At 44.7% G+C, this 23,408-nt stretch overlaps 1 protein-coding gene across 23 annotated transcripts in view; it reads right to left on the bottom strand.

The window, feature by feature from the left end:
- Positions 1–3,488: 3,488 nt before the first annotated feature.
- The window catches only part of Carmil1 (capping protein regulator and myosin 1 linker 1), a 293,644-nt gene continuing 273,724 nt past the window's right edge, over positions 3,489–23,408 (bottom strand). For 4 of the 23 annotated variants that reach the window (XM_076573044.1, XM_042278278.2, XM_076573051.1 and 1 more), the window contains 7 exons: positions 23,106–23,218; positions 20,105–20,528; positions 17,157–17,238; positions 15,823–16,035; positions 13,630–13,770; positions 10,726–10,875; positions 3,489–4,514 (listed from right to left, as the gene is read on the bottom strand). In XM_076573044.1, coding sequence (XP_076429159.1) covers positions 4,378–4,514; positions 10,726–10,875; positions 13,630–13,770; positions 15,823–16,035; positions 17,157–17,238; positions 20,105–20,528; positions 23,106–23,218 — 1,260 coding nt within the window. In that variant the 3' untranslated portion in view covers positions 3,489–4,377. Of the gene's footprint in view, positions 4,515–10,725; positions 10,876–11,076; positions 11,233–13,629; positions 13,771–15,822; positions 16,036–17,156; positions 17,239–20,104; positions 20,529–23,105; positions 23,219–23,408 lie in introns of those variants that run through there. The other 19 variants (XM_076573046.1, XM_076573045.1, XM_076573053.1 and 16 more) reach the window with 8 other exon arrangements.

Below are 23,408 nucleotides of genomic sequence, written 5' to 3' on the forward strand. Positions count from 1 at the left end.
CATATTTTTAAAAAATTTAGGGGGTGTTAATTCCTACATTTTTCCTTACTAATCTTTTTGGGTTTTTCTTTTGAATTACTGGGCAAGGAAGCTGAATATGGTCGACTTACTGCTCTCATGAATGGAAATAAAGATTTGTTAGTGGGAAGCAAATAAAACCCATTTATGTTGATTGAGTTGGACATATGGTTACTGAAGCATCTTGATTTGTCTTTTTTTTTTTAATGTTTTATTTCAAAATGATCTATTTCAGTGAATCTCTTGGGACCACCAATATTTGGATCTGACTTGGGTAGGACTGAAGTGTTGGACAGAGCAGCAGCAAGTCCTAGGTTTTGTTTGACCTTGTGTAAGCTGCTTTGAAATCTTACACTGTGCTGCAGAGGCGATCTTTGTTTGTAATTTTTTAAGTGTTAAAGTGGAGTTAGAATATCTAGTTCTGCCATTGTCACTGTTTCAAATAAATGTTCCATAGCATTCCCACATCGTGGAAAAAGAGTGCTTTCTGTGTTTCTGTCAAAAATGACCTTTCCTATTAGAGAATACCCCTGTCTGCTTGTCCTTCTCTTAATCTTCTTGAGCTAAGATAGTGTTTTTTCACTAACATCATCAGTTCTATCATTCACAGCGTAATTGTGGAAGCATATTTATTGCTAGTTTATTTCATATATACTACATATGGTAATTGTAAGGTCATACCTGTAACAGCTGTGGTATCGTACTTGGACATGGGGTTGCTTGTTTAAATATTAAAATTCTGCACTTGTGAACGCCTATCATATCAAAAGACATTGGAAGGAGGGATTCCCTTGGTTTTAGGTATGCTTATGAAATTGAGGAACAATTGCGAATTTAGAGTTCATGTTGAAGTATACATCTTTGTATTTTGAAGAGTTTAAATTGTTTACGTATGATGAAAGATTCATTTGTCCTATTTAGCTCTTAAGTACTGTGATGCATTTAATGCCTGTTTTCTCTCCTTCCTTCTGCTGCAAGAATGAAGGAAAATGATATCCAGAGTGCATATTTAAATTAGCACATATCTGAAATCATATGTGCAGGTTTAACTACTTCATACAGCAGACACAGATGCATCTTGTTACATGTAAGAAAAAGCTGTATTTGAACAGAGCATGCGTTTAAAGTCCTTGACAGACATTCATCCCATAATCTTAAATTTGAAGTTTGCACGGTGTTCTTTTTGTTCAAGTGTGTTCTTTCATAAAATTTCCATGGTGTGCTGTGCTTTTCTGAAGATCAGTTTCTTTTGGACTCTGACTATACATGACCTAACTATATTCTAATATTGCAAATACTACCATAAATGGGTGAAATTGCTCTTCTGATAACTGTCCTTTGCTTTTAGACTTCTGAGTTCCATAGATTAAAAAAAAAAGTCTTCTTTTTTTCATAAAGACTCAGTATCATTTCTACACCAGAAGTATTCTTCTTTTTTTCTTCCACTAAAGATACTATAAGAAAAATACTATAAGATGATAAAGGGGGTTTCTGCTTTAAAGATATGTGGTTAATATTCCTAAGATGCTAAAATAAAATATGGTTTCAAACTGGAAAAAAAAAAACAAAAAAAAAAACTCCCTTTCCTCAGCCCTGTAAGGAAAGCCCACTCTGCCTAGAGTGCCTGAACTCTGATCAGAGCCCATAGCATGCTGTCCACTTATACATTGGGCCTACACTGTAATCAGAATCCCCAGCACATTCCTATCTGTGCGTTCATGGCCTTAATGACGCAAGTAAGTCTCTTACTCAAAAGGACAAACCACCTCAGTGTCCTGTTTAGCCCAAACCCCAAACCTTTTAGAAAATACACTTCTGTTGGTCTAAAGCCATGGAGGGGACATCAGTGGAGGGTCTGTGACAGCAGATATGGTCAGCATCACCAGTCAGCAGCTTTCTAAACAGGACCCCGGGGTGTCCTCATCAGCTACGCAAGGCCTTGTCTCCCTGAATGAAGGCCACATGGGGATCGCTGCAGACCTGCCTTGGCAGAGTTTTCAATCCAGCAAGTGCGGAGTGAGCAGAACCCATCTTTCCAAACCTCAGTTAGGATTCTGACAGGTGAGCTGAGGCCAGGTGACTTCTCTGAACTATCATGGCCATGTTGGGGGCTGAGATTTCCTGTTGCATTTCTTCTCTGCAAAATCTTTTCTCTCAGACCCCAGGGCTGGAGAGTAAATGGAACTTTAAGACAAATCACCAATGAGATGAGCTGACCAGAGGAAAGGACCAAAGTCATGTCCATATTCACAGCCCGGCCTTCTCCTACAGTGAAACCCCAAGTGTATAATGGGCAGCAGGGACGCCCTGTGCCACATAGGATTCTAAGTGCACATGAATTTGATCACCGTTGACAACGCACATTGTGTACCTCCCTACTACTCCCTATGACTCCATCCGATGCCACATACGTTCTACGGGAGTGGCCAGAGCCACTATGGAGTGAGTCACCAGGAGGTGTGTTTCCTCTGCCTGCCTTCTTGGGTCCTCACTCAGAAAGCTGCAACAACTTGCCTTTTCCTTTGGGCTGCTGGCCTGAGCCCAGGTATGCTTTCTCTGGTACTGTGGACTTTTCAGTCTCTCTAACGCCACGTCCCTATGCCAGGTAGCTGCGTGCTGACCTCCGTGTCAAACTCAAAGGCATGGCTTTCTCTCTCCTCCATCCCCCTCCTGTGGCGGCTGCCAAGATCTTCAGCTTCCCTGCTCGGTGGCTTTTCTTTTAAACACTAGTAAAATTGTCCTCAAGCTTAAAAAAATAATAATACAGTATACGTAAGAACGAGGCACAGTCCTCATACTTATGAAGGTATCACTTCAAAGCCTTATACAAATGTCACCAAGACTTCGAGAACATCTTGGGGGTTGAGGGGGAAGACACTTTCCATAGTACTGCTTATTCCCAGTGTGGGCTCAACAGGGCTGTGGGTCTGCTGACCAAACCGCCAGCCAGTCTGCCATGCCCATTTCCAGCTCAGTCTTCTCCAGCTCTGGCACCATCCTAGTCATGAACTGATGGTGGAGCCGCCCCTAAAGAGAACAATCTTCCATGTCTGTTGCCGTGAGGTCATCCAGCAAGTGGCCGGGCCTTTAGGACTGGCATTCACTCCCAGGTCAGCCACCCGGGGTGACAAAGGGAGGGGACGAAGTAAACAGCGACACCACACAAGCCCCATCTGTCTTGTTCTTCCTGGCTGGTGAGCGAACCACCTGACTCAAGCCCGCACCCCTCCCATGACTCACCATGGAGCTGGGTACAGAGCAGACGATGAATTCGGTGACCTTCTGGGAAATTCTATCTGTGTTCCGGTGGGAAGAGCAGACCATGGAATTATCAAGTTATATTTATTTTGAAAGTAATGATTTCTAGATGATATGATTATCCGTGGACTGTGATTATTCTAAGTTTTAGAAACTAGCCACAGGCTCACCACCCAAGCCGATCCTAACAAAAGAATCGGAGGAAGCAACAGTCCCACTTGGAGAATCATTTTATTGGTATAAATATACATATGAATAAAATACTTTCAGCCTGTAATGTAAGTGAATATTTGTGAGATGTTTTATAAAGAGTAGTATTTAGACATCTTTTTTTTTTTACAGGTGCCAAAATTTTCTCTTAAAAACCACACGTTAAAAGCTAATAAGCAGACAGAAATTAAAAGCCTTCAAAAACATGAATATTCATAAGACCTCATTCCAATCAACTATATACACGAATCTGGGCTTCTCACACTCTGTTCTTAGCTGTGGTTGCTGGTGGTCTGCAAAGGTTACCAACCAAGCTTTAAATGTACACTTCTCCATGGGGAAGGATGTGCTCCCCCCATGGAAGAATGTAAGAACAATGCCCAAGATCTAATATATATAATTTATACAAATTATTTATTAGTGTGCTCTGTTAATATAATTACAATGTGCAATTGCATACATCAAGAATAAATTGCTATATTGAGTCATGTGTGGGTCTGATGGAAATACACCCTGCAGCATCCCAGAGTCGCCTGGATAGTTACTTGGGTGTGAGTCCAGTTACTTCACTAATTTCCAAAAATCTCACCATGCAGGGCAATGTGTAGCTGCCTCAGAGAAATTCAAGTAGGGCCCGTGGAGTAATTGCTGGCTTTTTGTTGAAGGCATAAGAAACAATGTTTAGAAATCAAATGCTGAGAATGGGAAAGACCAAAAATGTGCTTTGATAACCAAAAAGTGGACTTTGGATATTTTTTTTTTTTTTTTTAAGAAAAAGAAGGAAAGGAGAGAAAGAAGAAAGCACCAGAGAAGGAGAAGACGCACTGCCCGTGGCTCCTCTCTGAGGGCTGAGGAGAGCACCCTGCATGGGAAGGCTTGGGGTGGGCACCATTACACAAAAATAAACTCTTTTTCTGTCTCCTCTCCAGAGTCACTGGATTTGCTTCCCTGGTGACCGTCTTTGCCGGAGGACCGCAGTTTTTGTTCTTGACACTCCTGGGCCTGTGGACCCCAGCTTCTCCTTGAGACTGAAACCAGAAGATAAGGAAGAGGGACAGTTGATTGACAAGGTAATAACAGGACCTGGCCAACAGTAGGCTGAGGGACCCTGAGAAGTGGGGGTGGGAGTGGTCATAATGGACTTTTTCAGAAACAAATGGCCATTGCACTTAGAGACTCTCTGGACAGACGTCAAGGACAAACTGGTGCAACCACAAACAAGTGGACACGAGCAAGCACACACACGCAAGACCAGTCTATGATGGGGTGAACCCGGCATAGATGTGGACGAGAACCAGAGGTGGAGATGATGGTAGACAGGCAGAGGGAGAAACCAGCAGCTGTCACCGAGGCTGCTCTGAGCCACGTGACCTCCACAACCAAGACTGTCCTTTACACAGCACAGAGGACAGGACACACAGAGGCTTGCGGAGGTGCTGGCTAGACAGAGTTCCAATACCATGCCTTCTGCAGATGACCGAAAGCTGGTTACTCCTGCAGTGGGGAGGGATGTCAGACAGACCTTTCTTTCTGTGCATCAGACCACCTGTGCTTCACTCCTACAGATACAGCCTGTGACCAAAATTAAATAATGCCTGTGACAAATTCAATCCTGCAGGTAAAGTACTCCCTCCTGCGGCCTCTTCCGACTGGTACCAGGTAATCTGGAAGGGTTCACAGTGACAGTTGGACCTGGATTTTGTCATGCATCCCAGTGTTCTTCCTAATCACATAGGCAGGTTTGTCTATTTTCCTCTTTAAAGCCCATGGTCTTTCTGCCTACATCCTGGTTCCTCTGCCACCGTACCTGCGAAAAATTCAGTTCAGAGTCTTAACCTCAGTGATATTTAATCAAGCTATTAACTATTACTCCGATGCCTACTGAAGAGAAGCCATCTGAGCTAAAACTACCAAGCCCGCGCCATTTGGAAAGAGGCTTAAAGAAAAGGCATAGCTCTCCTATCACTCAAACCCCAGGAATCCAACCAGGAACAGTCGGCAGTCCTGGGAAAGACAGAGGGAGCATGTGATGCTTCTGGTCACTCGGATTTTTACATTATGTTAAAAAAAAAAAAAAAAAACTCATCTTGTCAGGAGCCTGCAGTTTAAATGACTGCCATTTCAAGAAGGCAAAATTTACGAAACCTATACACAAACATGTCAAGGTTTTCCTGCAAATTTAGTTGCCATGATCGGAGTCTAGCTTTTAACAATAAGCATTTTGATTTTCAGTTAATAACATTAAATTAAATTTACCCCAAATCCTGAAGTGTGTGTGTGGGGGGGGGGGGGGGGGAACTACCCACAAACAACCTATTCAATCTCATTATAAAATCAAGTAATTAAATTATAAAGATTTGGGGTGTGTGTGTGTGTGTGTGTGTGTGTGTGTGTGTGTGTCTGTCTGTCTGTCTGCAGGTACTCACAGAGGCTAGATTTAGTCACAAAATTCTTGTCCTCTATAATACTGAACATATTATACCATTTTTCCAGTCCCTTAAAATTCTGATTTCTTTTTGCCAGTAGTTTGGGGCAAGTTCTCAGAGAGGGTTGGGACATAAGAAATGGATACAGTTGCTTTTTAAAGCTTTTATTAAGAGGGGGAAAAATGTACTTGTGTGATTGGTCCTTTGGAAGCTGTTGGTAAGTCAGGTTTGGAGAAAAAAGATAAATGTCTCTAAATATTTTGCCCTTTGTCACAAAACCAATTTGGTGCTCATATCCAGAGTCTTTTAAGCCTTCAGGCTGATTGTGTGCTAAGGACAGGGGGAGCAGAGAAGACTTATAATATCATCCAAGGATACTCGGCAAGAAATCCAACCTCAGAAGTAAAGGGGGCCTGTGCTGTCTCCGAGAACTTCTGCATTCTAACAAAACCTTGTTTCTCCACAAACAGATGAACGGGAAGAACTGTCTAATACTGCAGTGGGAGACTCAAGGGAAAATAAAGAGGGGGGTGTTCATCTGTCATCAGAGAAAAACACATTTGAGTCCCCAGATTAAGATAATAATCAAATTTTTCATTCTTTCCAATACTTTAACTTCCAGGAAACCCAGGCCAAATCTACCTTGTATGAGAGGACACAAAACTAAACATGGAGACATTCATGCAGCCAAAAGTTTATGTCATCGGTAAAAACAGAAGTAGCCTTATAGATCAAGGCCACAACAGCAAGAATGGAGGAAATCTAGAGGGACACACTATGGGGATCTTCTCGGGAAAGGCAGGCTGTCTTTTCATCTCCAGCCAGGCACGGTCTTCCCAGCTGATCCCAGCTTCTGAGTCCTCCAGGTTAGGGGGCTGTGGCGGGCAGCAACATGGAGCAGTGGGGAGAAGGGAAGAGCAAACATCACCAAGCTAATCTGCTCCTTTCTGGTTGTAACAGTCAGACTTAGCCACTTAGTAAGAACTACCATTTAACCAACGTAGTGACTAAGAGGGAAAATATCCCAATTTCAAGACGGCTATGATTGCATTTCACTATGGTAAGAACATCGGAAATACGTTCTCTAACAGAGGTGGAGCTTGTGGGAGGGCTTGGGTTTGATCCTCAGGACCACTGGGGTAAAGTTCATTCTAAGCACATTCACCTTCATTGATTAAATTATGATTGCATGTGATAAGTATCCTAGTGGCAGCTGGCATGTCCTTAGTATTGGAGAGTGGCAGAAAGAACCTCACCTAACATTTGAACTGAGATCAGCACTCTGCTGGTCTTCTAGCCTGTTTAGTCCTGATCCTTGATGCAAACAACTTTGTAGAAAAAATGATCTCTGTTGAGTCAGTTTCCAGCCCTTAGGGAACCTCTATTTGATTGCATGCAATTAAGATGCTAATTACAATTATATGGAACTAGCTTTTGTCAGGCTTCCATTAAAGGAAGGTCTAAATAGGATTATGTCTGCTTGGAACTTAAAAGACCAGAATTAATTTTTTTTAAAAAATATTATAAAATTTACACTTCCACTAATTACCCAGACTTCTTCCTAACCTTGACTTAATACAAGGTAAAAAGAAAAAAAAACACAATGTTTGATTAAACTTCTCCAATGCAGTCTGGTTAAGAATGCCAGGGTGTCCTGGTAGATGAGTCTATCTATCTATACATGTATTTATTATCATCCCATGTGCTATTGATGAATAAAAGACATTCAAGGATATGGACCAAACATTAACTTTAACTTATTAAGTGGGAATACTGGTTTGCCTCTTTATATCTTGCCCGAGGTGGAAATAAGCGGTGTAGAGAGCCTCAAGCACAAGGTCTTCCATTCTTGAAGACGATTTGACTTTGCATATGTATATATGCAAATTTTAAGCCTTGTGAAATACATGGACAGACTTGGAATTAGAGATTCAGATGCAAACTTGGAAATGATTTTCCCATCATAAACTCCAGGGAGATATATATCTACCAAGAGAAAACAGGGCACTTCCTTAAAATAACACTTTGTAGTTGGCCCTGCTTTTTGAAAATTCTTTCTAGCAACAGTTGAAAAATCTCAAGCAACTGCTAAATTTTTCCTGAAGAATTGTGTTTATTGTTTTGAGACAGAGTCTTATGTTATTCTCAACTCTCTCTGTAGCTGAACATGACCTTGAACTCTAGACCCTCCCCCCTCTACCTGCCAAGTGCTGGGATAGTAGGTGTATACCACTATAGTTATCTGCTCTTGCAGAATCCTTACACAGGAAGTGGACCCTGGATCTGGATCCAGGGGAAGGAGCTGCGCCGAGCACTAGCTCACAGACTGTGAGCCGAGGCAAGTGTCCGTGGCTGCAGGCTGGATTATGGAAGCAGCAAGGGGTACAGGAAGGGACTCCCAGAATCAGATGGCACAAACAGAAAGCTCTGCGACACAAACGAAGCCGAACAAAAGCAGCTATTTTCCCCAAGAAAATAGGATATTTGCTAACAAAAACATCACATCTTATACTCAGAGAGGAAAGAACATGAAATCAGTCTCAAAATGGCCACACAACTAAACCATGTCAACCATGATCAAATATGCAGCATGCTTTGAGAACAACAGCTGCCATTTGTTTCATGAATATAAGGCTTGGGAAGTTAAAAAAGCTGGTTTGGTGTTCCAAGATTGCTCTTAGAACACTTGAGAGTGCACACCATGGTTCTGTCAATTGCTTTGCTAAACGCATTAAAAGCAAACTAACCAGAAACTATTCAAAAAGCGGGGGCTGTGTCGTTCTCAAAGGCAAAGGTACCATGAGAAGAATAGGCACTAACAAAACAAACGTAGTAGACGGAAATGACTTTAATTGAAGCTCCTGTGAAAATTTTGGGGTTCCCTATTTCCAGAAATCAGGCTAGAAAAGCTAATACAAGATGGTCCCATTTAATCCTACCAAAATTTGACCCAACCCATCATAAGGAGAATAGTAAATGACTGAGGTCGTGTAAAAGTCAGAGAGAGACACAGGGATTCTTCTCACAGCGTTTCCAAGAGTTAGCCCGTCCCTGCAAGCATCCCTTTTTCCTCTACATCTTCTTGGTGGATAGATGTGTCCCAGGGGTGGGCACCCAGTGTGCTGTGTAAGTGCTTTTAGTAGTTCTTATTTTTGCACCAAGGTGCCTTGTTAGTAAGAGATGCAAGTCAGTGGCTCTAGTAGTTGAAAATGTTTATTTCCAGGACCTAGAATCATCCATGTAATCTCACTTGTACTTAATGAAGGAGACAATAGAGATTTTGTCCTATTAAGTCTCAAAAAATAACTCTTTTGCTCTTCACAAATGTTGTATCTGTTCACTGACTTTCCTATGATTGAAATGAAGTTTTTTTTTTTTACTTTCCTATGATTGAAATTAAGAGGTTTTTTTTTGTTGTTGTTGTTTTTGCTAACATCAGACTACATTTCTTGTAAAGAGAAGTATTTTTGCAGCTCTGTGATAAAGATACATGTACTCCATAGGGAATCAGTTGAAAGTAAAGAACAGGGATGGAGTGTAGCTGAGCAGTATAGAGCCTGTTAAGCAGGTATAAGGCCCCACATTCCATCTTTAGCACCATACACACCTACCACATCCATTGAAAGCAAAGGGCCAATGGCATTCGTTTTCTCCAGGACAGAGAGAATGAGTGCTCTGTCCTCTCATGACTTGCTTTGTGCTGTGGGCCATCCCTTAACTCCACCCTGTTATCCAGCTGCTTAACTGATCAGGGGAGCAGACAAACAGCCATGGGATCCTTTGATAGCCCTGGCTGGCAAGCCAGGCCCTGCATCTTCTTGCTGGTAGGGACTCTGTGAGCCTTGCATCTGTCCCCAAGCAAGTTCTCTATCATGAGGTCACTCTCACCAACTTGGATTCTAGAATGCTCCGTGAAAATGAAGGTCATGGTGTTCACTACGTTAGAATGTGGGCCTCCTGCCTGACCCCCGGCATCTAAATACCCTCACATGTGAACCTCCGACAAAGTTTTACAGGAAACAAAGAGATTCACTCCAAGGGCAGATGTCCTTTAAGGAGACCTCATGTAGCCGAGCATCTTAGGTACGTCGTTTTTCCTCGTGCATGCTGTTTTCCTTTCAATGAATTTTGCACTGTAGCCATGGGAAGACATCTTCCCTCTGTCAGCAGTGCTGGTTCTCATGCCTCGGAGGGTAACCCCTGGCTTAAGTCTCCCCTGGAACTGTTCTCACCTGAGGAGTTTCGCCAGAGGGCCTAACAGGAGACAGAGCAGAAAGAGCAGCTGCTGGCAGACGCACTGAAGTGCCTCTCAAGGTGAAAACATAACAGAAGGGCAAACATCCACCGAAAGCTCATGCATGGAATTCAAGGTCTGCATTTTACTGGGTGCTTTTTGTTGACCCGCCCCTAACAGTGTTTAGGTAACATCATAGATCAATGTTCTGTAGGGGAATATACTCCATTGCTCTAGGAATTTCTAATTTAACTCCAAGGGAAACTTACTGGGAAAAAAAAGATAGAAAGGAAGAGAATGAGAGAGATGACCCCAATTATGAAAATTAACTTTCATGCTTACTAAAATTTGAATAGACAAACCCCTAAGGTGACCCGGAGCTCCTCATAACCTAGTTTTAGATTTTGATTTACTACCCCCCCACCACCCGCGGAGGGACCATCCTGTTGCCCCGTAGAACAGAATTCCGATCTGTGAACTATCTGATCCAGCCCCACCAGCAGCTACTCAATTAAAGCTCGTTTGTTAGTGCCAGCTCGTCAGCTTGGGGCAGCGGGGATGAAAACCGAAGGCTCTAACCATTTGTTGGCTGTGACTTCCTGTACCCAGGTGCGTTCACTTCCTCTTCCGCAATGGTGGAGTAGAGTTTTGAAGATCTCTTCCCTCTACCAGAAGGCTTGCCTCTGTCATGATCTGAATGCCTTTTGAAATAATCTCCTCTTTGCAGTACTAAGGAAAAGGGGTCCATTTTACCCTTTATAGTAGCAAATACATCCATGTGTTGACATCCACGTTAAAATTATTAATATTAAAACTTAAATAGCAGCTTATCCACCCCGAGTTAGGATTCAAAGAACTTATATTGGTCCTGGGCAGATCCACTGTTGTCTACGGAATGTTGTCTACAGCCAACATTATGGAAATGTGCAAAATGAGGTGAGTTCTGATCCTGCCCCAGAAAGGTAGTAACAAAAATGTCCCAGTATTATCATTTTGATTCCAAGATGGATTAACAAAAATCACATTCACTATGGAATAATCCAGAAGAATTAGTCATTTACCTGTTTCAGAAATTAGTTGGGCACGCTAGTCCAGAGGGAGGCAGAGAACAAGGAAATGAAAGTAACCAGCATAAATAACACACGACAGGAAGAGACAAAAGGGATGTCTTCCGGAGAGAGAGGCAGGGCGCATGCGTGGCTGCCATGTCTTCTACCCCTATTGAAGATCAGCTAGTTCACAAGCTGAAGTCAAAATCTCACCCCCTCAAACATTGGAAAGCTGTGCCCAGACCTTGTATATTTTCAGCCTGACATCAGTGCCGAGTACTGTGACAGTGACTAGTTCCTTCTGGACCTAGACGGAAAAGCAATCTCAGAGCTCTGTAGTTTCAATCAGCCCATGGTGGACAAGTGTATGAAGCATCACTAGTTCTTGAGAAATGGCTCCCTTATTTGGAATTCCTCACTTTCCACAGCAGCTCTGGGTTTGCTAGTGGTGTCCTATGTCACATGTGTTGTCACCAGAGGCTCCGGGACACATTCCGATTCCCGATAGTTTTGATCACCTATCAAGTATGTCCAACTTTTTGACACTTGGGAACCATGCAATTGAGTTAAAAACAAAACAAAACAACAAAAACCCACAAACACCTGCTGAAAACACAATTGCTTATAGTAAGCTTATCATTTTGTGTTGGGCTGGAGTCATATCTATCCTCAGCCAAACTCACCTGCAGGTGGCCCTTGGGTGAGTACAGATTGGACACTCCCAAGCTGGTATCATTTTCCAAAAAAATGCTAATGAGAAATTTACTAAACTCAACACTCTGGCCCCCACCTACCCTGTTTTGTGTAAATCCTCCTGCATTTCAATTGTTTTTAACAAGATGAATATTTGTGCACATCACCAACCTCCGTCCCCATTCCTTCCCATTGAAATCCTCTCAGGCATTTTCAAAGCTTCCTTGAAAAGCAAGAGGTAAAGGCAGAAACTGCAGAATGGAAGGAGAAGAAGGGCGCCAGTGGAGAGGAATTGCATGGGCAACCTGACTGGGGGGCTCTCAGGGTCAGAGTTTGCTTCGAGCAGCACCATTAAAGGTTCTTCTCCACATAGTGACTCATTCTAAAGCTTTGCCTGTGATACCAAGTACAGCATCCATGCCCTCGATGTGAAATGAGAACTGATACCAGTCCCCTCTTCGGATTCGTTAACAATAGTAGTCTACCACCTTCAGCCAAGTCCCTACCGTCCTTCATCTATAAACAGTAGGAGAAACTTCCACCTATAAAATAAATTTGCAGAATGGAGACAGGAGAGCAAAACATATTAACAAATAACACTTCTTTAATTGTTTTTATTCGACTCCTAGGACACGAAAATATTAGGCAACTGTGCCCACTATTGGCTTCCACCCAAGACTCTTGCCAAGAAAAGAAACCAGGAGCTATCAGAACCAGGGAAGTCACAGGACTCTAAAGCACTGAGCAAACAGAGTTAACGATGCAGCCCAAAGCACAGCAAGGGTCTGCACGTGGGGCGAAGAGCCCTTCACAGGGCACATCTGGTGCAGGGCCAGCACGGGGTGACACTGACCCCAAAGCCACCTGTGCATTTGAAATAATAAGGAAGGCCAGGCCTGGCGACTCGCTCCTGTGATCCCAGCATTTGGGAGGCTGAGGCAGGAGAATCGCCATGAGTTAGATTGAAGCCAGCCTGAGTTACATTGTGAGTTTCAGGCCAGCCACTACATGATGAGAGCCCTGCCTCAAAATAAAAATAACAATTAAAAGAATGACATAACATCACATAAAATAAGTGGGAGAAATGATAGAAACATCAAAGATGCTACAGTTACCCCAGCGTGCCTTAGCCCCGTTTTGGGGCTCAAGTCTGTTCCTTAGGGGCAGCATATAAATCACAGGAAACCCCCATTCCCACCACAGGGACCTGGTGGAAACACATTTGTACAGGGACACCCTGGGAGTGTCTACACAGGGGCCACACATCTGAGAAGGCAGAACATTTACTCATGACCCAGAGAGTACAGTGAGCTTCAGGGTTGCTCAGGGCAGGTGACCTGCTCCTGAGCCATGGCAAAGATGGCAAAGAATGTACTACAGCTGCTCTTCAACCATGGCAGGCAACGGTTGACATGCCGACTAGGGGCTGCTTTCCTTAGAAATAACGGGACCTAGAAACCTCTTCAAAAGTGTGCCCTAGCATGCTGTGACCCAACTGAGCAGTGTCTGGCAATTACTCCTGCAGAGAACGTGGGTCTTTGGATAGGTGGCTCAGCTATACTTTTCATTCTTCATGAATGTGTCCGACAGAATGTCAAATCAAGTGCCCACGCTGGTCCCCATATTCAACCCAAGGGATGTTGACTTGAACACCAGGATACTAGTGAGGTTTGGGACCAAGGTCTTCCTTTTGAAATGACACTCCTCGGGGAGAATGGGGCTAGAAGAAAGATGTTCTTACCTTCCTGGGGGAGGGTCCTGGGACTGGCCTGGGGGCTGTTCTGGCCATCGCGCTCCTTGTCCGAGGGGGCTTTTTTGAGGGTGGGTGGAAGAAGAGCAACTTTAGGGGAACTCGGACCAGATGGAGAGTCTGGGGTGTCTTCTACAGAGGTGCAAAGACACAAAACAAACTGGTCTACAAAGTGGACTTTAAGCATAAGCCAGGTAAATCTTGACATGCAGATGACTCATAGAGAAAGAAAAACTATCAGAATGTTTCCAGTCAAAGCTTACTTCTGTAGTTCTGCTAAGGGAAGTAATTAGCATCCAAGAAGAGCCAAGAAAAAAGTGAGGACAACTATGAAAAGCTGACATACATACAGATCTGAATCTATGCTGCAAATGTTCAGTGAGCTAATACTTGAAAATGAGACTATAAGTAAACCACGGGTTCTTTCTGCCTCAGACACAAAGTTGTTGATTGTCTTAAAACATGTACTGCATATAACACAACGCCATTGTCAGAGCTAGTGAGTCACAACACACATGTATCTAAACACACACATATGTTCATGTAGCTACATGCATGGAATCCAGTGCCTTAGGAGTAATTTGGAATCATGGACTTTTGGACCCATCAAGGACTTTGTTTTCTGGACCCATGAGAAGATTAAATGATCTCCTGGGCTGAAAGGGTGTAAAGATGGCCAGGATTAGAATTCTAGGCTCTTATCTGAAGGCCAGCGTCACTTCACTGAAATCAAAAGGACTTAAGGAACTGTGTGGGGTTCTCAAGCAAGTGTGTGCACCTACACGCGTGTGGAAGACAGCCCACAGGCAGGCTCCCCTCAGTCTTACACTCTCACTTCCAGTCTCCTATTTGTGCCACCACAGAAGAACAGCTCTGACAGACATGATGACCCTGTATCTCTTAGAACTGTCATGAAGAGGAACTGAGAAGACACGCTTAGAAATACTGCTGAATTCTCAAGCTTTATCAGAGCACCTATCAGTTTCTGAGCCTAATTTTTGATATAAAATGCACTAGGAGATAAACAACACAGTTGAGAGGGAAAGCCTAAAGCAGAATACAAGGAATCTAGCTCGCTTTACATTCGGTATTGGCAGCTGGGCAGCCGAGATTCTCCACGAAGTAGGCCAGAAGTTATGAGTCCTGTCCCTACTTCAAACTAGAAACACATGTAGCTCAGAAAAACATCAGTCCTTCTGTTCACAACTTTCTGCTTTTCATTTACTTAGTCTGTTTTCGATATGTCTCATCCTGCAGCTCATGCTGGCCTAAAACTCACTATGCAGCCCAGGCTAACTACAGACTCATAGTAATTCTCCTGCCTCGGCTCATCAATTGGAGGATAAAGAGGAAGATAATGGCAATGGTGAAGATGAAGACAGCAAAGGTCTGGCTGCATCTCTACCCTGTTTCCTGATCTTCCTGGGGAAATATATGAGAGGCGAAGAGCTGAAAGAGGTTCATCATATTTCATCACATTGCTCATTCAACTTTTGATGTTTTGAAAATGTTTACAATAGTTTTTAAAGAAGACCTGATATAGACTTTTTTGCATAATAAAATAAGACAGAACTCAATTTTAAGGCTTCTTCTATAAGACTTTCTACTTTAAGTCAGCAAACACCTTTGTATCTGACCAAAGGCTACGTCTCTTGGACTTCAAAGCCACAAAGGCCTCGGCTGTACCTAGCATACTCGGCCACATCTGCAATGCAGCTGCAGAACATTTGCACCATTTGAGGAAACCTTATTTCAAACCAGGCCCACAGTGTGCCAAATTCTGTTCTACGCCTCCGAATGCTACAGGACATGGTGGATAACCACACAAACCTGTGCCGCTCTTCGGCCTTTGTCCCTAAACTGGCCTTTTGCATCATCTGCATCCCCCGGAGACTGATTTCAGAAGTCAGCCTCTGCTGATGGGCCAGCATGCCTAGGCTGGTTTTCCTGACGGGCAGGGAGTCTCAGCTTCTGCTCTTGTATATGGAGGCCTTGGTGTTGAATCTCTTAGCACTCCCCAGTTCCCAGCTCCTTCAGGTTTCACGTGTTTTCTAGTTCCAGCTTCCTATTTTCTGCCCACTTTTTTTCCTCCGAAGAGTCTACCACATTCTACCTACTCTTGAGACACCTGTGGGTACAGCCAGACCAGGCCCAGCCTGACTCCCAGACCACTAATGCCCTTACCAGGTCGGGAGGCAGTTCTTGGCTTCTGGGGAATGGAGGGCCGGGTTCCTGGGCTGGGCTTGGGGGTCTGCAGGAGGGGCTTCGGGCTGGTGGGCACGCTGGAGGAGCTTCGAGACCTGCAGCCCCCATCCACTCTGGGTTCTGCTTTGGCATTCTTTTCTGGTGTTCCCAAACCAAAGCGGGCCTCTGGAAGACCTGGGTGCAATTTGGGCACTAAAATGAGAAGTGGTCCAAAAAACATTTTAAACATCCAAAGTCAATGAAACTAATCTTCCGAATACAGAAATGTGGTGCACACTGTGGTTATCATTCCTCATCACAGATCCTGAGAACAAAAGCATCCATGTCAGTGTGCTTTCAGAGTCAACGCTAGTGGAAGACTGACTTTCTTCATAGAAACCTCTCAAAAGGGTCTCACCGGTCCAGGGATTACCAGGTAGGAGGCAGAGACTGCAGAGTGGCAGAGCTGGGAAAAAGGAGTCTCATAAAAGGCCTAAGTCCTCCTTCCTGTCTGTGGAGCCTGCTAGGCTGCTGGCCCATTCTGGGACAGGCCACTTCAATTTCTCCGTGACATGCTTGCTTTGCTAAATAAACTGCTTTAACAGTCAGGGTCTCCCGCTGTATTCCTTCCTTCCAGAAGACAAGAACTGGGAGATCCTTGCAATAAGATATAAAACCTTACTCTGCACCATGTACCATTCTATATTCATATGCAAAGAGAAGCTAATTCTTCATGGATTTGGAGTCTTCAGGTCTTTCTGGAACCTGACAGGCCGGACAGACATACCAACAGGAAGTGCCTCCGTTCTGGATGTCGTCTGACCCCTTAGGGATCTGCTCCAAGCTGAGGGAGAAAGGCTGGGCTGAGGGCTGTGATCTGATCTCAGTCTTAAAGGGGAAAACAGTTCTGGAGGATTCCATTCCCACTGGAGTCACGGGGTGGAGGATTTCCTCCTGGCAAACAAAACAACCGCCCTCCTTCCACACCCGGTGCGGAGTTTGCTGTTCAAAACATCATGCTATGTTCATTCACCAGAATGCCCATGATTTAGGAATGTGTCAAAAAAGAAAAGGTGAGGAAGGTAATCTTAATCTCCTCCATCTGGGAAATCAGAAGGAAAAAAAAAAGTCCCCTGAGATCATGGCTACGGGGATGGGAGTAGCTCCCTCGGGGTGGCCGGGACAGGAAGGGACTGGTGGGTTAGCTTGGAGGGGAGAACATGAAGACTTGCTCTTTCATCTGTATTTTTCTCTCCAATCACAGGCGACACCACACTTCTAAAGTCAGAAGGTGAAAGGTTGTCCTGGGGGATGCAAGCAATAGCTCTGCTTACCTGTCCCACCTCCATCCGTCCGCTCAGTGCTGCTCAAGACTGGGCTGGAGGAATCCTGGGAGGTGATGTCATTGACAAGCTTCTAAAAATTCAAGACCCCCCACCCCCCCAAAAGAGAACACATTTGAGATATAAGGGGAAAGAAAACAAAATAATAAAGCAGATAATGAATAACAACAGATTTTTCCTGCACTCTGTCACTGTTGAAGGGACCATGTTGAAGGGACAGTGATTACGGGCACTACCTCAAATGCGACACCCCCAAATACACTATGGTGGTTCCTGCCTATCGTCTCAGCACTGGGAAGGCTGAGGCAGGGGGATTGTGGCCAAGACCTACATAGTGAGGTCAGAGTCAGCCTGAGCTACAGTGTGAGATTCTGTCTCAAGACAAACTTGTGATTAATAATTAAAATACAAAACTGAGGTGACCAGGTAGAGCAGTAGGCACTCCGACCTGTAGCCTGAATATCACGCTTCATTTAAATAGCACGAATCTGCCACCCACTCCTGGATTCAACATGGTGTCCACAGCACAGGTGATTAATCCCTATGACACACTGGTGCAGCTTCACTACCTCACTGCATTGGTTGACTAGGAGGTAGCAGGGAGGTGGACTGGTCTCTCAGCGGGACCACAGCCCCAGGTTCTCAGGGTGCTGAGCAGTAACGCTCTCACAGAGAGCGTATGATCTGGCATCGCTATGGAAAAATGACCTCAAGAGAAGAGGGTCTCACGCTATAGTCCTCTGTGCAGGCGCCTGCAGGACATGCGACAGGCCATGAAGCCTTATCCATGTGGGACTCCCTGCTCTGCTCTTCCAAAGGCAAGGCCAACTGTGTATCAACCATGGATGCTTACACTGCGACCTTTGCAGACAAGTCAGTGATACATTTCGGGAAACATTCGAATACTAAGTTTTTAAAAAGCTTCTATTATTCTGGTGGAATAGCCATGACTGGTCTAAATCGTAATTGCTTAGTTTTTTGTTTTTTGTTTTTAAAAACAGAGGCTGTTGAAAAGAACGCTAGATGGCGCTATGAGAGCATTAACATAAACCTGGACCGAGCACGTTCACTAAACCAGAAGGATCTGTCACTCTGAGCCAATTTATGGATCAATCTCAAACACATGGGAAACCACTCTACAACTCTTGTCTTTTCAACAAAATTAGCTGCTCATCACAGGAAACGGTGATAAACAGTTCATTAGGAAAACACAACATTGGCTGTTGTAAATTTATAAAATATTCAGGCATCTGGCTCATGGTAGGAATGCAGTATTTTTTTCAGTATTCTGCGTGAAGGTTAATAATGTCTCCTTTACAGCACCAACAGGAGGTAATTGTGTGGGCTCTCCCAACTCTGGGCTAGAGTGGGGGGCTGGGGGAGACTAAGGCAGGTATCTGTAGCTGGCAAATTGCTGGAGAGTAGAAGAGCTGTGGTGAACAGCTGCAGGGTCTTACGGGATGCAGAGTTTAATAAAAAGCAGATGTTGAGAGGCAACACAAGAGTCCTCTGCATCTGCTCTGCAGTCCACCTTTTTCTTCCTCTAAGTCGAGGTCCACTGGGAGAACCATTTTCTTCTGAGGCCTCAAGAAAAACAGATGCCTAACTTCCCTTTCTCTGGGGGCCTTCTCAGATCTCAGGCTGAGGCATATCACCTGGGCACATTTATCTTAATAATCACAAGGATACATTCCTTTAAGGAACTTTGGAAGCAAATAGACAAACCTGAAAGAGACTCTGAGCAGTAACAGAGCTGGGACTGAGGCATGGTGGAGGCTGACTGCACAATCACACAAGACCCTGCGGGCTTGCTCTCTAGTCCCACACAGCTTAGAGCAATGGAGGGAGGGAGGAGGGAAAGCACCTTTCAACTGGACTTCGGGGAGACTCAACAGTTTTTTTCTTCCTTTTTAAAAATTAACCTTTGCTCTGCTGGGGAATGAACTCAGGTTCTTATACATGCCAGGCACACACTGTACCACCAAGCGACCACTCTACCTTGTCCCTGAAACTTAGCACCTTCTAAACCAGGGCTGCTGTCTTCACAGCAGCAGCAGTGGCCTCAGCAATCTAGCAGTTCTGACAGGAGACCCTGACTTTTTCTTTTGCCATTTAAATCTGGAATATGGCAAAGGACTTTGAAGCCTGAACTTCATGGGGCATGTAGTGGGCCTTTAATGATTATCTGCCAGCCATCTGTCCTTTGCCTGTTTGTTGGTCTTGCCACTTCCAGCTACCCTTGGCATCTCCACTCAGATTCACCCAAACCCGTCTTATTTGGGGATCAGTTCTTGCAGGCTTCTATCGAAAGCACAGGGAAGACAGGTAAGTGGGGCAAAGCTTATTTCTCCAGAGTGCAGCTCTGAGCTGGACAGGAATCCCAGGAAGAGACAGGGGATTGAAACAGAGGCATCACCAGGAGTTTGGGGCCACCCAGTGCTACAACCTGGGCCACAAAGTGAGTCTGAGGCAAGCCTGTGCTACTGTGTGAGACCCTGTCTCAAAACAGCCAACAGATTACACAAACAAGGCATGACCTGGGGCAGTGAAAACAAGCAAACAGTACTGGATCCAGGCTCTAAATTCTTTAGGAATAAATCTTTAGGATTTACATTTTTAAAACTTTTTTTTTGTAAAATGATTTTATGAGCGTTTGCTTGCATGCGTACGCATGCGCACCTCATGCATATCTGGTGCCCACGGTTCAGAAGACGGTGTCTGGTTCCCTGGAACTGAAGTTAGTGATGGTTGTGAATTACCATATGGGTTCTGGGAATTGAACCAGGCTACAAGAGTCACAAGTGCTCTTAACCACAGAACCATCTCTCCATCATCCAGTACTGACATTTTATTTCAGCAACAAGCTATTTTTCAGTATCTCTTTCCCCATAAAAACAGAGAAGCGAACGCACAAACCCAGCACCGGGACCCTTCCTCACCTTCTGCGCGCATGCTGCTCTCCGTTCCTGCTTGGCCTTCATCTCAGCCAGCAGCCCGCTGCCCATCACCTGCACATAGCGCCGGCCACCCTGTGGGCTACCCCTGCTGTCGCTGCGCTCCACCCTGCCGGATTCCTCGGCCGGACCCTCCTCCAGGGGTTCCGGTGTCTTCGCCTCCTCTGTGCGTTCGGCAGCACCATTGTGCTCAGCTGCCTTTATGTCCTTCCTGGCGGTGTCCACCGGTGGACTCCGGATGGCCCCCTTTGGTGAGGAGAGCTCTTCTGGCATCAGGACTGTGGGCGGCCGCTCAGATCGGGACCGCGATTTGATTAGGTTAAGAAAGCCACTTCTCCGAGAATCTCGCTTTTTCTTCTCATCTCCTTCGGCCAGTTCGTGGGCATCAGAGCAGCGTGTGGATGACCTCCTGCACCACAACCAAGACACAGAAATCGTTGGCTTGGCCATGAAGACAAGTCCCATGAGGACTTAAGTCAACGAATATGAAGGTGACCACTGCATAAACAGCCACATTCTGTGGCGTTTAAAATGTTAAGCCTGTGCTTGGGGACAGAAGAACTTAGGCTACCCATGAGGAAACCAAGCACACAGATTATGAGCGAATCTGAAGGAGTCAGGCAGGGTTGGGGACAGACCTTTGTAATGATTAAAGGCTTAAGTGTGAGCTTCTCCGAGGCTGGCTTCAGACGTGATTGGGCAATTACCCTGTTTAATTTGGGGGATACTGGAAAGGGCTTCTTTGACCATCTGTTAATTATTAGGTAATAGGTGAAATCCAACATACTTGCTCAATCCTGGCAAATATTTGGATCTTTGCTTAAACGGAATAAATTACCAGAAGAAGCAACAAAGTAAGACTCAAGGTCAGGATGCTGGTGCCATGCCATACCTGAGAGATGGAGTAGGAGGGTCAGGAGTTCAAAGCCAACCTCAGCTATATAAAGTTTAAGGTCAGGTTGGGTTAAAGGAGACCTTATATCTAAAAACAAAACTAGACAGAATAATAAATTTAAATTTTGGGATAGATTGTCAGGAAGAAAAAAAAATTGAAACTTGGGAAATGGAGAAAAAGAACAAACAAAAAAAAAAGTGTGCCAAAAGGAATCTGCCAGTCAAAGCCAGAGACTGGATCTCTACTTAGCTCCCCAGAAACTCCACCAAAACCAGAACCAAAGACAAACACAAAACACAAAACCACACAGGCGAGAACAGGCAACACCACTTGCAAGTCCAAAGAGCACGGAACAGCTTCACGGAGCTGAGCAGCTAGAATATAAACTGAGGGCCTAGGAGCAGCTCGACCCTCAGGGGCTGCAGACCGCGGAGCAGGCACACTTTACGAGGGGAAGCGGCTGGGAAGCTGAGAGAGAGCAGGACTGGCTGAAAGCCAATTCACCAAGTATTATTTCCTCTTCCCAAGCCACAGGGTCAACAAGGCCCAGCCCACCCCTAAATTCATTGTCTGCAGAGCCAACCAGAGAAACAGTGCAGCTGAGGGCATGCGGCACAGCCACAAAACAGAAATAAAAGCAAAACGTGGCCAAAGTGGAAGATGCACACTACAGATGTATATGGGTTAGGGGGCGGAGGAGAGGCATGATGCCAGGAATCAGCAGGATTTGATTTGTGGGAATGAAGCATTATCAAAGAATAAACGACATATTGGTGGGTCTTGAAAGACAGAATCCTGCCCAGTTATGCTATGCTAAGCTGCAAGACTAGTGTCAATGACAAACAAGAATCAGGCGTTAAAGCCTACAAGCGTCTATAAGCTCCACTGCCGTGGATATGAGACTTCACTTATTTCTACTTTGCCATCCTGCAGAGGATAGATAAGACTCATCCATCACAGCCCAGAGGAGCTCTTCCCTAGCTCTCCTGTCTGCCTGGCCTCAGCAATGCATTCCTGAACTTCATCTCTAAGGTGAAGCATTCTTCACAAACATAACCCAAGCTTGGAGTCTGTTCTGAGATGGATCAGCTTTCAGTAACCGATCGAATAACTTCAGAAAAAAGCATGTATAAAGACAGGAGTGTTTTAAGTTGAACTATATAGCTCAGGCTGACCTGGAATTCACTATGTATTCCAGGCTGACTTCAAATTTATTTCAGTCCTCCTGCCCCAAGCTCTGAGTGTTAGGACTATGCACCACCACACCCAGCTCAAGTTACAGTATCACTGACCTCTCTTCTAAGGAAGCAACAACCCTAGCAATAAGGAAATGTAGAGAAAAGTCTTTAGAGGGCCCGTCGTTACTTTCCCTCTTGTGAGGAAATACCCAGAGACCAAAGCTATTTAAGGAAGGAAGGGTTTGCTTGGGCTCACAGTTCCAGGGTACAGAGGCAGTCACAGGTATAGTGTGAGTTGTACGCATACAAGAAGGGAGCACGCTCAGCTGGCTTGTTCCTTTCATTGTAGTCTGGGGCTGGATGTAGTACCGCCATCTGCAATCAGGCTGCACCTTCCCCTCTCAATGAACGTGATCTAGATAATCCCCCACAGGCATGCCTAGAGGCTTGCCTTGTCTAGAGATGACCTAGAGCCTGTCGAGCTGACAAACCCAACCACAGCATAGGGTAAGTCGGAGGACCCTACACCAGCTCTCCCGTCATCTTACTGTCCAACCTGCCGGCAGATCAAATTATGAATAAGAAAGTTCAAAGGATGCTCACTGCCCTGCAACAGAACCTTCCAGGCGAATGCCAGAAAAGCCCCTGGCATAGCAGATGTTTGGTCTGGATGCGACTGAACTGCTATGCAACAGGTCCCACAGTTGCTTCAGCAGGTCAGTGGTAAGAGCTTGAGAGTTTGAATTTCAAACTAGTTCCCAAGCAACACCAATGATGCTCTGTTAGAGACCACATTTTATAAATTCAAATGGTAAATCTCTTGTATGAGACTGTGATGCCTAGATAAATTATAATCATTAGCCATTTAGATATGAATGAAAGACTGTGTTTAATGAAATGACTAGAAACTTACTTGCTATCCATTTTAGTCACTTTCTTGGTGAAAAATTCATCTACGCCTTCATCCACTCTGCCCATGAGGCCGTTCTGTTCTCCATCATGGGGGATGATGCTGATGTTACAGATCTGCAAAACAAACAGGACCTCACTCCACAGTCAATTCAGTGTACCTTCAGTTCTGCCGGATTCAACAACCTACAACACGGCCATGGCTCACTATGATAGGGACCATGTGATTTACAGCAACAGAGGCCAGGTGTAGAACCATAACCTAGTAAGGGGAAAAACAGGTTTACAGACGAGCTAAGCACGGTAT

This window comes from Peromyscus maniculatus, chromosome 5 (genome assembly GCF_049852395.1).
Source record: "Peromyscus maniculatus bairdii isolate BWxNUB_F1_BW_parent chromosome 5, HU_Pman_BW_mat_3.1, whole genome shotgun sequence".
NCBI lineage: Eukaryota > Metazoa > Chordata > Mammalia > Rodentia > Cricetidae > Peromyscus > Peromyscus maniculatus.